Raw genomic sequence first — 15004 nt, 5'->3', positions numbered from 1 at the left:
TGGGATGGAGCTGCACCAGGCATTGGGCCATGGAGAACTACATTTCGAGTGCTATGATCTTGGCTTTAGATTCAAATCTTGTCTGTTAGTGTAAATTGAGAAACTGAAGTCTGCAGTTGCTTAACCAGTTGGCTGCCTCCTTTAGTTAAACTTCTCTGAACTACTTCTGGTGGCAATGCAGATAAACAATGCAAATAGTGTTTGTTGTAGAAGAAAGGTACCATTTTGAAAGAAAAGGAAAGAAGAATAAGTTCTTTAGCAGAGATCTATTTGTGTTTTTCAAACTTAATTTATTCTGAATGAAATATTCAAGCTTGCATAACTAAAGCTGTTGAAATTGAAACTTCAAAGTAAACTTGTTCTTATTCTCATTGAGAAGGAAAACCAGTTCAAGGTATAAATAAAATTAAAATTACTAAATCAAAACTGTTCCAATGCATATCAGATACATCTTGCTTCTGCTGAACTTAACTGCAGTACAGTGTCTTTGCAACCACCAAACATGGAGAGAAGCTTTAACTTTACTATTGGAGTGAAAATAATTGGACTTCTCTCGGGGTATCTTACTTAATTCTTGTAATTTCGATGTAGTGCTTCCATGTGCCTCCAATAAGTCTTCATTTACCTGTGGTCTGTGCCTGTGGACCACACGAGCACACCAGAGCTCTTTGCACACATAAAGCTTGAACCTTGCAGATTGCTTCAGGATTGTTATCTAAGGTTTACCTTTCCTCATCAAGGTTTGAAAACAAACACAAGCACACACAAAAAAATACCCCGAAAACAATAAAACCGCCCTCCACCTGGGACAGACAGAGAAGTCAGCAGAAGCTTTTCCTTTTCCAGCTGTGGCAAGAACAATTCCCTTTCTCCTTTGCCTGTTTTTAATAGCCTGGACTGTCCTAGCATAAACTGTCCTTTACTGTTTACCCTCCATGAAACAGAAATCCTTCTCCAGTTGTTTGCATCGCAATAGCAGATTATGTCTGTTTATTTTTCTAGCAGTCAGAAATGGATAGTGGTATTCATCATAAGAAAACAAAAACCCAGGATTCTGGTAGGAACCACGAGCAGCAAGAGATGGAGGCCAGTCTTGCGAATACCCTGGAGCATATTATGGGACAGCTGGATGTTCTGACTCAGGTATGGTTTGCTCTTTAATTTTGGAATGACAAAGGTACCTCTGACTGGAAGAATTTGGAATGTTTTGCAATAGTTTCTTTGAATAAAAATGTGACTAGTTCAAAACCTCTGCTTTTTAGTAGTATTTTGATAAATCTTTCATCATCTATTTCTCAGCTTATCTCTATCAGTTCCCTCACATTGACTTCCAGCTTAGGCTGGAACTCTTCCTTTATGTTCCTTTATGCTGCAGTGTCTTGGAGTGCTGCGTGAGCCAGCTCTGAGAGACAGTGCTATTAGCCAGGGTTTATCTAAGGTGATGCCTAAAGGAGTGCTTGGCACAACAACTCTGTTTTGGTGAATAATCTGTCTCTCTTCCCTCCCTCATTATACTGCAGTCTATAGGTAAACTCCGTTCAGATCCTGCTCCTTTTCCCCCACCCAACGTTCACCTACACAGTCCAATTTCTGCAGTACTCTCCTCCCATCAACAAGTCTGGGCCCTTCTGTGCCTCGTTGCTAGAACATGCTTTTCACCCACAGTTACAAACAACTAATCCCAACATTAACAAACAGTTCTTTCTTGGAGTCACTAAGTGATGCTTGAACAGTACCAGCCGTCAATGGTGATCATCACAGCATGTGTTTACTTAGTAAGAATTTGGGGATAGAGCTGGTTTTTGATAAACTAAATAACTGCTCATTGCTCCTGTGAAGAAATACTGTTTCTGATTATTGTCTGGCCCTGAATTTCATTGTGTGTTTTTGAGGTATGTGACAAGCATGGGATAGTAAACATTGGTGATCTCCTGTAGCTGAGACCGTGGTGGTAGGATGGAAAAATCTGTGTGGGAGGGTTTGTCTGTGGGTTTAAATGTTGTTTCTGAGAAAGAACAAGCAGGTCTTGAACACTTGGTATTGAACATACTGATTACTAGTTAAAGATAGCTCTTTGCTCTTGAGAGAGTTAACTTGTCAAAGTACTTGTCAAAAAGTGCAAGATGATGGGTTAGAGGGCCCATCAGGGGATTGAAGGCTGATTTAGGGATTAAAAAACATGCCAGGACGACAGGCAGTCTAAAATAGTGTAGGATGAAACCCAAAAGGTATTTAAGTTCACTTGGCAGAAATGCAAGAAAGCACTTTTCCTGTGATCTTTAAAACGCTGAACGCTGGAGGAGGGGAGGGAAATCTCTGACACCAGGCCCTCATACTTGTGAGTAAAAAGCAGCCCAGTGTATACACAAAATATTTTATTACTGTTTTTACGTCTCCCTAGTAAGTTTGGAATGTGATTGTTATCTTTCATTACATAAATCAGATCCACATTTCTGATGATGGATGTGTAATGGCTCCTTTTCAAGTTCATAGGTGTTTAGAGGAGGCAAATATTGCAGTAAACAGAACGTGTGGGATTTAACCTAAATATAAGCAATGCAAATATCTGTCGAAGATATTGTGTAACCGTAGAAAATTCTAAATGTTGTTTAAACCTAGCAGAAAGAGAAACTGAGATCAGTGGGGGAGGAATAAATTAGTAAGTTTAGGATAAAATTGGAAATACCCCTGAAATAGTAAAAAACCAAAAAGCTGCCTTGAGTAACTCTGCATTCTGCAACCTTTTACCTTTTTTGTAGCTTTTTTGCCATCTTTGAAGTCCTTAATTTCTCATTGGTTCTAATCTGTGTATGTTGTGTTTTGTATTGACACCATTTTAATGCATTTGTACAGGTACATGTTCGTGACACACCGTTGAAGTGGCTTCCTAATTTTTCATTTTCATGCCAAGGTTTTGATATTTAGCAGCAAAACAAACGAACACCAAACAAGCTTAAGCAAATGAGCCCGGAAGAAATCCTTGTTCCTGGACTAAGGGAGGAGGTTCCTCAAAGAGCAGGGATTGTCTTTGTTCTTGTCATAGTTTTCAACACTGCGTTACCATGATATAATGTACCAGTGGGGGAAGGTTAAAGTTGTGAAAAACTACTTTGGGAAATTATGCAAATATAGGCCTAATTTATTTTCCTAATATTTTTTTCAGTAGTTGTCATTTCAAGGCTTAAACATGGTATCATGTAAGAGTGGGAAGGAGAGAAAATACTTTCAATTTCTGCTGAAAGGGGTGATAGTAAGACATCAGGCTGTCATCTCTTGCCAGCACGCAGCTTTGTTCTCTGCTGCACACTTGAAGATGCATCATCTGCCACTCACAATTATTAGTACCTTCCCTGTGCTGATTTACAGATGAAATGAGGTGTTAAGTACTTGGATCCAGTGGGATTTTTTTTTTTTATTCAATTAAAAGATCTCTTCCAGCCAGTCACCAATCACTGAGGCTGTAGAGGAGTTGTGCCACACACAGCAGACTTGCTCCATCGGTTTGGCACCTCAGTTCTTACCAGAGGGAGATGAACCAGGAGAATCTGGTGGCTGTTGTATATCCCAACTAGCAGTAACCACTATAGTGAGTAGATTTACAAAGCTTCATTCTTACATTGTTGATTTTGTGCTAGGATTTAATTCTTTAAGGTTTTGGCAACTTTCAACTGGTCTTTGATTCAATGAAGCCTTTTCCTCTTCCTCCTTCCCAAAACCCTGTCAGGGCATCTTACTTGTAAGGGAGTGGTTTAATGTGACCTGACAGGGTCTTTGTATTTTTTCCTAAAAGTGGTTTGTGTTTGACCATACTTCACATGCAAATAATGTTTTACTGCCTTTTTTCAGAAGAGTAGCACGTGCTTAATAATTCTGTTGCCTTGAAGAGAGGAGTGAAGTTGAGGCCTTGACATAAGTCAGTTGTTTCCAGTAGTTTTGGATTGCTTAGATACCCTGGTTCCCCTTTGTAGGGAAGCAAGCAATTCACATCTGGCAAAGGAATGAGGAAGATGACAGTAATAAATGTATGATACAGATGATTTGCTCCTCCCTTTCCTGCAGTTTAGTATCTTGTCAGTGTCTCAGTGTTTAAAAATCCTTTACTGGCATTTCAGAGACATGAGAAGTAGGAAAATGCAGACTGTTTATCAATTAATTTTTTTAGTGAAGGATGGATCTCGGTATCTCAGTGCCTATATGAAGAGATGTGGTGAATATTAAAGTTTAAGGGGAAAACAAGGTGATTTTCTCTCTTGGATAACTTCCTAGAACAGAATGGTGTGTTTTGGCTGAAAAAAAATGAAGCAGATCTTAAAGGTTTACTTGGTTCCAATGCATTTTCTGCACTTAGAGCTGAACTGCCCTTCTGAAAGATCATCTGTGAGTAACCATGTTGGCTGCAGTGGAAAACTTGCATTTGCAATGATCATCTTCAAAGAATTTATATATTCTTGTCCTCACTTCAAACACCTCCAGCTGCTGTGTTCACTCTGTTGATCTGGTGGGCAGCAGGCACTGAGGCAAAAGCTGCTGGTTTTATGTGGGAAGGGAGATATCTTCTCCAAACGGAGAGTTCAGAACCAGGTTAGCATAAAAATTCATAAATAGCTGCGATAATCCACCCACAGGAAATGGCTTTATATGCTTCCCCAAACTAATCTTGCGTTGAAGCTGGGAGAAAACAACGCAGTGAAATGGAGAAGACTTGATAAATCTGTAAAATAATCCAAAGCCTGAACCGAAGGACAGTCTAGCTCATGTGAGATTAAAGGATTATTGCACTCCAGAAAAGACTGCAGGCAGAGGGGGGGAGAAAAATTGTTTTAAATGAGGGTTTTTTAGCATGAAAAAGACTGGGACTTAAGTGAGTTGCTTTTTAATTAAAACTGGAAATGTTTGTGTGTAAGCACATTACAAGCAGCGCTTGTAATGAAAGTGAGTAAAATCAAATTTTTATTCCTTTTTTTGAGATGTGGCCTCCATAGCTTGTGTTGGTGAGGAATGAATGTGGCCCCTCTCTTCTGAGAGGCATTGACTGTAAATTAAGCAACTGCTTTAGTAAAATATATGCTTTTGTGACTTCAAGTAGTTACAAGTCAAGAAGAAAGATGGGGGGGGGGCGTTTCATAAGTGCTTCTACTTTTGCTTTGCACAAATGTCTTGGTTTCTGTGTTGCTCTCAAGACCTGAACACCCATGGATTATAGGTGAACCCAATACACAGGAGAAAAACTGCAGGGAGTTTTTATTCCAAAAGAAAAGGTTTGAAACATTAAAAAAAAAGTTCCCATCTGAAAAACCCGTGAAATGTTAAATGAGCTTGCTTTTTAAATCTTAATTTAGAGGACAGAGAGGCTATTTCTTATGAGTCAGACCCATCTCTTGGATATTCAGTAGCTTTGATCTCTCACTCAGAACAAATGAAGTGCCCTGCTTGTTGCCAGTCCTCTGTGTAATTCAGCAGAGCTCCTTTTATTTTTGTGAAATATACTTCCTAAATATACTTGTTATAAAATCTTGATGCAAATACATTTTTCTTGTTCCTTAGACTGCCTAAATTAAAGTGCACTCCTAGGGATATTTCTGTATTAGCAGAACAATGTCTGAAGGCTGGCTTTTCAGAAGTGATCATTTCCCTGGATGTTCACAGGACCTTCACCTTCCATTTTCCTTCAATGGGAAAGAACACTAAACACCTCCCACAATTTGTTTTCACAAGCAGACTTTGAAGATTAATATAAATTGTTATTCAGCCATTGGATACCGGCAGCTGGGTTCATTTAGGTGAGTGATTTGCATTCTTTCAGAGGCAGGGGACGGATATGGGAAGGCTTTGAAGTCTTTGTGGTTGGGGAAGACCTTTAGTCATTTGGGGTTCTAACCTCTGTATTGAGCAGTTGCTGTCATGGAACATGCCTGGATGTTTTGATGTAGCTCATCATAACTCGCTGTGTTTTATACTGGGGTGCAACTGGAAGTCTCCTGACTCCTTTTGCTGTGCTGGTCTAGCCCCAGAGGTCTGGGAGCTCTGCACCAAGGAAGCTGCCCAGAAGCCATCAGCCATTCCCTTCCAGAAACTTGCAGGATCTGATGCAAGTGCCACCAGTTTAGCTTTGGCTGATCGACTGTCAAGACTAAAGCAACAGCAATGGGTGATGAAACAGTGTCAGTAAGAGGACAGTGAATTGAAAGGCTCAGGTGCAGAGGGCTTGTGTGCCTTGTGTCCCCACCCTGTGTGGGAGACACTGGCAGACCTGTGGCTCACTGTCTTCGTGGCTGGGGTTGATTTAATACAAAGGACATCCTTTTCTGTCCCCTGGGGTCCCTGAGGTCACTATGATACTGGTGCTGACCATGCTGCTTGGTCTGGCAAATACTTGATGGAACTAGAATTTTCGGGTTCACTTGTATGATTTTCTTACTGTAAAAAGCACAGTGAGCACCACAAGCGATCACTTGTTGCTGTACTGTCTCCCACAGGAGTAGATTTGTGCATTACACCAAAGTTAATCCTATAATTTAGTGAAAGGGTTGGTAAACTGAATTCAAGTAGCTTCAGAAAGTGTACTGGGAGGTGGAAGAAGAGATGGCAGCTGAGCTTGATAGAATGGTTTGAGTTGGAAGGGACCCTAAAAATCATGTATTTCCAACCCTGCTGCCGGGTTGGCTTGTTCAAAGCCTCATCCTACCAGGCACTGAACACTTCCAGGGATGGGGCAACCACAGCTTCTCTGGACAGCCTGTTGCAGTGCCTCACCAGTCTCATTGTAATAATCAGAAGAGGAAGTTAGCTGAGCAATACTGATTTTGAATTTTATGACTGTTTCCTTCTTGTAGTGCTTTGGGTTGCTAAATGTAAAAAATTCTTTACTTTTCAAGTATCCTGAGTAGCACATGTCTGACTGCTGGCTCAGGAGAGCTGGTGGGACTACAACCTTCCATAAATGTGCAAAACCTGTGTTGAGGGGTCTGTGGGACCTCCTGACCCACAGCTGTACAGCAGCACTGACTGAGATGTTCCTGTCCAGCCACACTGAAGCTATGTGTGTTGTAGGAACAATCATACAAGTTTGGGGAATTTGAAGCATGTCCATAACTCATCCCGGTGTGAAATATTCTATGCAAATAGGCTTTGTGAGAATTCACCTTAGCTTTGCATTCAAAGCTGTTGAGATGGTGAGGAGCCACAGACCTTATTTAAAATGTCTGGGGTAGCAGTTCTTGTTTTACTCTGAGCTCATGAGGAGCTGTCATTTCTGTTAGAAATCATCCCACTTTTTTATTTTAAACCAAAACCTACCTTAAGTGTATATTTGATCTCTGAGATTAAGGCTTTGACCACTGGAGTAAGGCAGGTCCTGGTGTGTGAAGAGCCTTTTGCTACGTTAGGTGTTAGTAGCTGTGAAAACTTCATACCTTGTTATACTGAGATGGGGCTTATTTCCTCTGCTGGTCTAAACTGCCAGCTCTTGCTGAGAGTGCTTCAGAGTGTGTTGAACATCAGTGTCTGGTTTGGGTCCCATCTGAAATCTGTTAAGATACGAATTTCCCATGAGGAGGGCAGCCCAACTCTCTTTAGGTGTGTGTAGTACTAGGAGGGGTCTGCTGGGGGTCACGAGTGCAGTGGCTGAGGTGGAAAGGACACCGACAGCATGTCAGGGCAAAACTTAGTATGGTAGGAAGAGAAGCTGCTGCTTGCCAGACAGGTTCATGCTTGAACCTTTGCTGCACAAGTTCTCCCATGAGCCTTTCATCTTGCAGCTGGAGTTTAAAACACCAAACCATGGTTAGTGGAAGGAGTTAACTTTTTTATTTTTGGTAAAAGGCAGGTTTAGGACTAACCCTTCCTGCGGTGGTTTATTTGACTCATTGCATTAGTTTAGAGAAGGCTTCCAAAGCTGGAACTTACCTGGAGCTTACCTGGATGTTTGCTAGTTCCTGATTCTGCACAGGACTGGATATATGCTCAGGGTTGTATTTAGCAGATGTTGGGGGAACATTTTAGTGATTCACGTGCTATAATGGGGGCCTCTTCTTGTTGATATTCCTCAGTTTAACTGGTGTATTGGCAGGTTGGCATCTGTTTTCCTTTTTTGTAAGACTGTTTTTACTTTCCAGTACAGAACCAAGGGGCCGCCTCAGTGCTGTGCAGGAGTTTGTGCCCTGCAGGTACCTCTGAACCCACTCATTAGCACTTGCCAAGGAGGCACCCTTGGATGCTAAAGCAGCATTTTCATGGTGCAGTTTACTTGTACTTCCTGGCCATGTTTGGGAATGAAGTGGGTCTGAAATGACCATTTTTAGGGAGAACCATAAGAAGTTATAGCAGGGTGTGTAAGTCTTGAAAACAAACCAGCATTGACCGTGCTGGTACAGAGGACAGAGCTCTTAAGCCTCCGCTCCAGGTCAAACTTGGCAAGTTTCACTCTTGTAAATCCATGGGCCATCTGTGCTCTTCATTGTACCTCTTGCAAGGCATCCATCCCTAAGTTTTTCCTTGTACCCATACAGTGGAGTGGGGAAACTGTGGGCACGAAAACTTGGAAACTTCTGCATTTGTGGAGTGTTCTTTTGCAGGTGCATTTTTTTATAAACTGAAAAGAAAATGCTGTCTTCATAAATTAACATGTCAGATGGGAAACAAAAATCCGAAGAGGCAGAAGTAATGCTTTTCTTGGGTTGTTTAATATGTTAGTGCTCTGCAAAATCTTTTCAGCATATGCTTAGAAAAACTGGTGGAGCAAACTTTTGAGGAACTTTTTATGTAAGTAAAGCTAGAAAACTACTTCTGCCTCCTTTGAGGATCAATGGAAAGAGGGATTTTCTGTTATGAATAAACAGGAATAGAAGTGCAAGTGTGATATTGAGCCTGTGCAGAGCCAAGAGCACAAATACTGTTCAGGATCGTGTCCCTTGTAGGTCAGCCAAGCTGTTGTTACCCGATCTGAGTAACTGTTGTATGAATACTTTTTTGGGGGAGGTCTCCAATTCCTGGTGATCAGTCAGAGCAGTGTTCTGTCCCTAAGCTATTAAGTGGCTAATTAGAGCCGGTGCGAGTGGCGCTTTGAAAAGCTCCTGTGCTGCTTGCGGGGCAGGAGCTGCACCTTTGAGCTTGCAGAGCTCGTCCCTTAGTGTGATGAGCTGAGCCTTCGTTATTCCACCCTTCTGTGCCCTTGCCTGCCTGCCCCCAGCTTCAGGTTAAGTCCTGCTTTAGCTAATAGCAGCCGTCTGTCTAGGTGGATCTCTCCCGGCAGGGACTCCCACCGCTGCTCCAGAGGGTTGCTGTCGACCTCTGCTCCCTTAACTCTGTTTCCAAGTTTTCTTTGGCGCTGGTAGAACTGGTTTCTTTTGGCATTCAATTAGCACCTGCTTCCCCTTATCTGTCCTCCTCAAGAGCCCCTGCGGGGCCGCTGCAAAAGCTTCAACCCTGAGGCTGGTGGTTCTCAAACTGTCTCTGCTGCTTAATCAGAGAGGGGCATGTTTAAGAGGGGCTAAGGAATAGATACCGATGAAAGCATCTTGGAACTGCGTCACAGATCACTGTTATTTGGGTTGAGGGAGTAAGAATAACATGGAGGAAGAGCACAGGGGGCTTGTCATCAGGTAGGCAAGCGTGACTGCTGGGTGCCTCAGATTAGGTGTCCTGGGGGAAGGTGGAGCTGAATATTCCCCAGAATTTAGAAAGTAAATAGGAGGCAACTTTTTTCTGTCTACATACTTTCCCATTAATGTTCCAAAGAGAAGAGCAGGTTTTTTTCTATGCTAAGTCTGTGAAGATAAATGAAGACAAATGTTGCAGGAAGTGTTGGTAGAAGTGATTTAAATTTTCTTTTCTGTGAAAAATTCCATATTCTGTCCTGGTGTCTGTAGCAATGCTCAGTACATTACTGTAATGTCAGAAATACTCCTTAAAAAAATAAATAGGTTGATCTTTTTTTCTCGTTAAGCCTGAGCTGTTAGTCTTCTGCCAAGTTGAGGCAGGACTTCAATAAATTATCCAGCATTTACTCCCTGGTGCGTAATGGAGACACGTACTGTGCTCCTGACACAACAGGAAGCCCAGATCCTGCCACGGAGTGCAGACCTGGCTCCAGTGACTCCTCACTGAATCTGGCTGACAGTGCTTTCCTCCGTGGCTTAATTGTTGGTTCGTTATCTTTGGAAAGCCATGGCAAAAGCAGGCAGGAGTTGAATGGGTACAGTTTCATTTGCCTCCCAAGAAGGACTCGCTTTATAAATAGCAACATGGAAATATTGTAAAACTCTCAGCTTCTAATAAAGGAGCTTTTCTTTTCTGTGCAAGTTACAATGTAGCACTAATAGCAGCTGGGCAGTATATGTTTGTGCTTTCCTTTACCTTCCTAGGATGTCAGATGCCCTGTCTATTTTGGGCATCATATATCCAACTCTAAATGGACTGTAGTCATCGATTCCTACTTAGGACTTCCTGGATTTCATTTCTGACTGCTGCTTTTCCACATTTAGTTTCCAAAAAATACTTACTGCAAGTCTTCTGCTTATACTTACATGCAGTTTCCATTCTAATAAACATTTTCCTTACAGCTTTCTCACAAATCCAACACTTTCTGAGGTCTGCCTCACTTGTGCTCAGTCTGACGGTGCTGCCTGTAACAGCTCTTAACTCGTATTGACGGGATCATGGTGGCAGTAAATCATGGAACAGAGGAACCACGAGTAATCTGGGCATTGCTTCTAGCAGGGCAGTGTGGCCAGGATGTTAATTCAGGTGATTATCTTTCTAAAGGAAATTTAATGCAATGTTTCATTCCCCCTCTTTTTAACAGAGTGTTGAGTTACTAGTTCATTTTTTAAATGGAAAAGCCAGGATCCCTACTGCTTTTCATTCTCTGTGTGGTTGCTTGAAGGATAAAATCTTTGCTGTAAGCCCCTGGTAGACATTCAGCCTGCTGTGTTCTGCCATCAGTGGCTTTGCTCCTGATCTTTAAGACAGTCACTAGGCAATGGCATGGGTGGATGTGAAAAAGGTTAAGTCCTCTCTCCTTGAATAGGTGGGAGGGCACCTGAGATGTTACCTGCTGGCTCCACAACATTTCTTCTGGTTCTCTGTGTACTGCAGTTCTTGTGCCTCAGAGGGGTGGCAATAGAGGAGGAAAAAAACTTAAATGCAGCTTGTGCTGCAGCCCATGGAATATTTGGGCAATGCAGGGTTCATTCTTTCAGGTGACGTTTTCTACAGCTGCAGCAGTGCTCTTCTGCCTTGCCACAGGTCAGAAATGAGAAATATGTTAGAAATAAGCTTTGAACTATGCTTGGGGAGAAAAAAAAGGTGCATTATGGTAAATGCTGTGATGCACAGCCCTTCCTGACTTTGTTGATCAAGATGGCTTTGCCTTAGTGTCTGCTGTTGTTTTCACTACGTCTGTTTTCTCCCCCACTATTTGTCTCATTCCCCAAATCATTTTACAGGAGACTTTTCATAGTCTCAAGTGGCCTTAGCCAAGCTATTTCCTCTCTTTGTGCTTTCGCTTCCCCAGCTGTAAAATGGGGATAATGAGACCTGCTTGCTTTTGTCAGGCACTTAGAGATGTGCTTACGAAATGCGCTATTAAAAGGCTTTCTATGTATAACTGCTATACAAACAGCGGTTGTCCAAGTTTATTTGAATTACTTTATTAAAGCCCAAGGTTCTGAACATCCTTTGTTTTTAACAGAGGATGTTATTTATGCAGTAAAAATGCCCAAAATGTGAAGCTATTGATTGTTGCTGATAAGTTTATGGATATTAAAGCATTAAATCATCACCGCCCATTATCAGCCATTCTGGTGTCTTTGGAAGCTGAAAGTGGTTGTGCATAGCTGGGGCCCCTGATTATCTCAGAGTGATCAATAAAAGGTTTTCAGCAGAAGCTTTTATTGCCACGTGGTTAAAATGTTCTTCCTTTGCATCCTGTACACGATGACTTCAGCTCGAGGAGAGAGAGAGAACAATCCTTTGTGGGGTAACTGGATTACACAAAGAAATGTGGGCATTATGTTGAAGTAGATACTGCTACTTGGAGTTTCAGTTCCCTTCCACCACCTGCTGCACTCCCTTATGCTGGGAGGGTTTTCTTGCCTCTCATTGTGTTTGTCCAGAAAGTTTTGAGTGTTTTAATAACAGCAAACCCCACAGCATTCAGGGAAGGGAGGAAAGAGTTGGAAGCTGAGAGGTAAATAAAATCAGAACTAAAACTGGGCTAGACTGTTTAAAATCTGTGTATCTCGTTAGCAGAGGAGTGTCTGGTGTCTCATGAATGTGGAAGGACAGAACCTGTCCATGAAAGGAAATGCAGAGCCCCATCTGAAAGCACCGAGTGCTGAAATGGGTGCTCGGTGGTGTCTGCAGGAGAGCTTTGTGCCCAGCATCTTCTGTTGCTCCTCTCTGAAGTCCTGTGGTCCTCTGCCCTGCTAAAATGTTGACACTGGAGTTCCAGCCCTGAAATACCTCGAAATGTTCCTGTGAATTTAGCATTTCATTGCTCACTCAGAGTACAGTGTGTAACGTGGCTTTGTGAGCAGCTCAACAGCAACTTTCTCTTTGTTTTGCAGACAGTTTCCATCTTGGAGCAGAGGCTGACACTCACTGAAGACAAGCTGAAGGAATGTCTTGAGAATCAGCAGAAAATCATTCAGAACAAAACGAACTGAATTTCCTGAGAGAAGTCGGGAGCTGAAAGCATTGGGAGGTTTAAGGTTGTTTGTGTTTCCAACAGACTGCGTGTGACTTGCTTTAACAATTTTGAGCACAATCTATTTTTCAATTGAAATGTATAGTTATTGTATCTGTAAATAGCTTTGTTACTTTACTAAAATAAAAGGAATATTTTATTCATAAGCGTGGATAACAGTTGTGATCTCTTGTGCTTTCCAGAGGTACAGCAGCTGGCGTGTGGACTGAGTACTAACCAGGAAGGTCGCCCCCCTCCCACCTCTGGTGCTGCTAAGTCTGTTTTGAAGTGTTAAAGCATCTTGGAGTTGCCAAATGCCTGGCACAGGCTGTATTAGGCTTGTTGCTGAGGTGTGTGCTGGCTGTAGGTGACAAGCAAAGTCCTCTCAGGGTATTTTGGGCAGTGGTAGCTCACCTCTGTTCTAGAACCATAAAAAACAGATGAGGGGGACTCAACTGGCACCTGTCTCAGCCAAGTCCCAGGTGGTACCTGGCAAATCTGACAAAGAGCAGTTGAGACCCTGGATGGTGTTTGTGCAGAGGTGATTAAACCCAATGGTGGGGTTTAGCCTGCTCCCTTGTGCAGTGTACGAAAAACAATTGCTTGAGGCTGGAAGAGAGGCCCTGGTGTGTCAGATGCAGGGGGGTTCCAAGTGGATTTTGCTTCATCTTTGTCTGCTTCTTAAATTAAAGGCAGGGTAAGGGGAGAGCAAGGCAACCAAATAGTGGAATGTTTTCTCCATCGTGGAACTCCCCCTCTTCTCATACTGGACTGCCTTTAATTTTTGGTCATTTTGCAGATGTTTTCACAGTTGAGTAGCTCATCACTGGCACCCTCCTCCCCTCATTGCTCCTGACTTTTTTGGGGCTTTAGCAGGTGTTCAGCATGTAGCTGCACAAGAATTTGGACTTCTGGGAGATCCTGTTCTCCAACACCTCTTCTGTTAATACACACTGGAAGTCTGCTTTCTTGCAATAAACTGTGACCCACATTCCTGGAGAAATGAGCCGCAGGAACTCGAGAAGCTTGGGGTTAATGTAACCCTCCTCACACTGTCAGATCAGGCTCCTCAGCCTGGTCTGCCTCAGTCCCTGCCCTTGGTGGTCCCTCATGCCACCACTGCTTGCCAGCCTTGCACACCTGCCAGAGCCAATCTCCACGTGCTGTGGGCACTCCAGACTCTTGCCTGAGGACTGGCTGCCATCCTTACTTCACATGGGGCTTAGCTGATTTTTAAGGCCAGCCTGTGTGGTTTTGCTTTTGGGTTGGTTTTTGGGTTTGCATCTGTTTCTGTTGCGGGCTGTGTTGGCTGGTACAGTGTCTCAACAGTGTTAATGCTCCTCGTCCCACCTGGGTGAAGCTGCTCGTGTTTCCCTGCTGGCACTAGGAAGCTTCTGGTCTCTTTCCCTCACAGTATTTTGTACATCTCTAAGAACCCCTGGCTGGCTTTATCACAATATTTCATTTGCAGGAGGCTGAGAGCTTTCTCATTTCCATGCTTGGTTGATGATGAGTTTCTCTGCTCTGCCACAGACTTTGTTTTCTGTTTCCAAGCTCTTAGTCTGATAAATCATTTTTTTTCCCTTAGATTGCTCTAATGGAATCAATTCACTGGTGATATTCTGTGCTCTTGCTGTAAGCTTTCAGTGGCTTTCTGCTGAGACTGACATAATTTTCATTGAAATGAGTTTATATGGTGATAGGGATGGGTGGGGAGGGGGGGACTCAAAGGTATATGTGGCCAATTCATTGCTGGGAAAAGGCAGTTTCTGTCCTGATCTGCTGCTACTGAAGCGATGACAAAGGTCAGATGCAAGAGCCTAAACTTTCAGCTTGATCCTCGGTGTTGTGGACTGGCCTTTGGGATGGAGATAAGAACAGGATACGAAAGTTTAAGCATTCCAGCATCAGTTTTTAAGCTTAGCTTCAAAAATAGCCTTTGCATCCCTTTAATGTATATTTTCTAATGTCTTAGAGACCACAGAAGCAGTTTGTATCTGGTATTTTAGAGAGGATGGCAACACAAATGACACACTCGATGTGTGCCCAGAGGTGCCACTTCTGGATGCAGTTGGTACAGATGCCTTTTTCTTTTCAGATGTTCTGAGTGAATCCATTTGAAAGACTTAATTGGGCTTCTAAAACAGATGAAATGCTTAGGTGCTTAGAGCAAGCCAGAGGGATGTAGGGTGCTGTGGCTTAACCCCAGCCAGCAACTAATCCCCACACAGCCCCTCACTCACTCCCTCATAGTGGGATGGGGGAGAGAAGCAGAAGGGTAAAAGTGAGAACTTGTGGGTTAGGATGAAGACAGTTGAA

At 42.8% G+C, this 15004-nt stretch overlaps 1 protein-coding gene across 1 annotated transcript in view; it reads left to right on the top strand.

The window, feature by feature from the left end:
- The window catches only part of POC1A (POC1 centriolar protein A), a 41136-nt gene extending 28284 nt beyond the window's left edge, over positions 1-12852 (top strand). Inside the window, exons 5-6 of the mRNA XM_027700673.1 lie at positions 1003-1143; positions 12567-12852. Of these exons, the coding sequence (XP_027556474.1) occupies positions 1003-1143; positions 12567-12665 (240 nt within the window). The 3' untranslated portion in view covers positions 12666-12852. The remainder of the gene's footprint in view (positions 1-1002; positions 1144-12566) is intronic.
- Positions 12853-15004: the final 2152 nt, after the last annotated feature.

This window comes from Neopelma chrysocephalum, unplaced genomic scaffold (genome assembly GCF_003984885.1).
Source record: "Neopelma chrysocephalum unplaced genomic scaffold, ASM398488v2 Primary Assembly neopelma1_147, whole genome shotgun sequence".
Classification (NCBI taxonomy): Eukaryota; Metazoa; Chordata; class Aves; order Passeriformes; family Pipridae; genus Neopelma; species Neopelma chrysocephalum.
The sequence above is the reverse complement of the archived record's forward strand: the minus strand, read 5'-3'. Positions and strand labels throughout refer to the sequence as shown.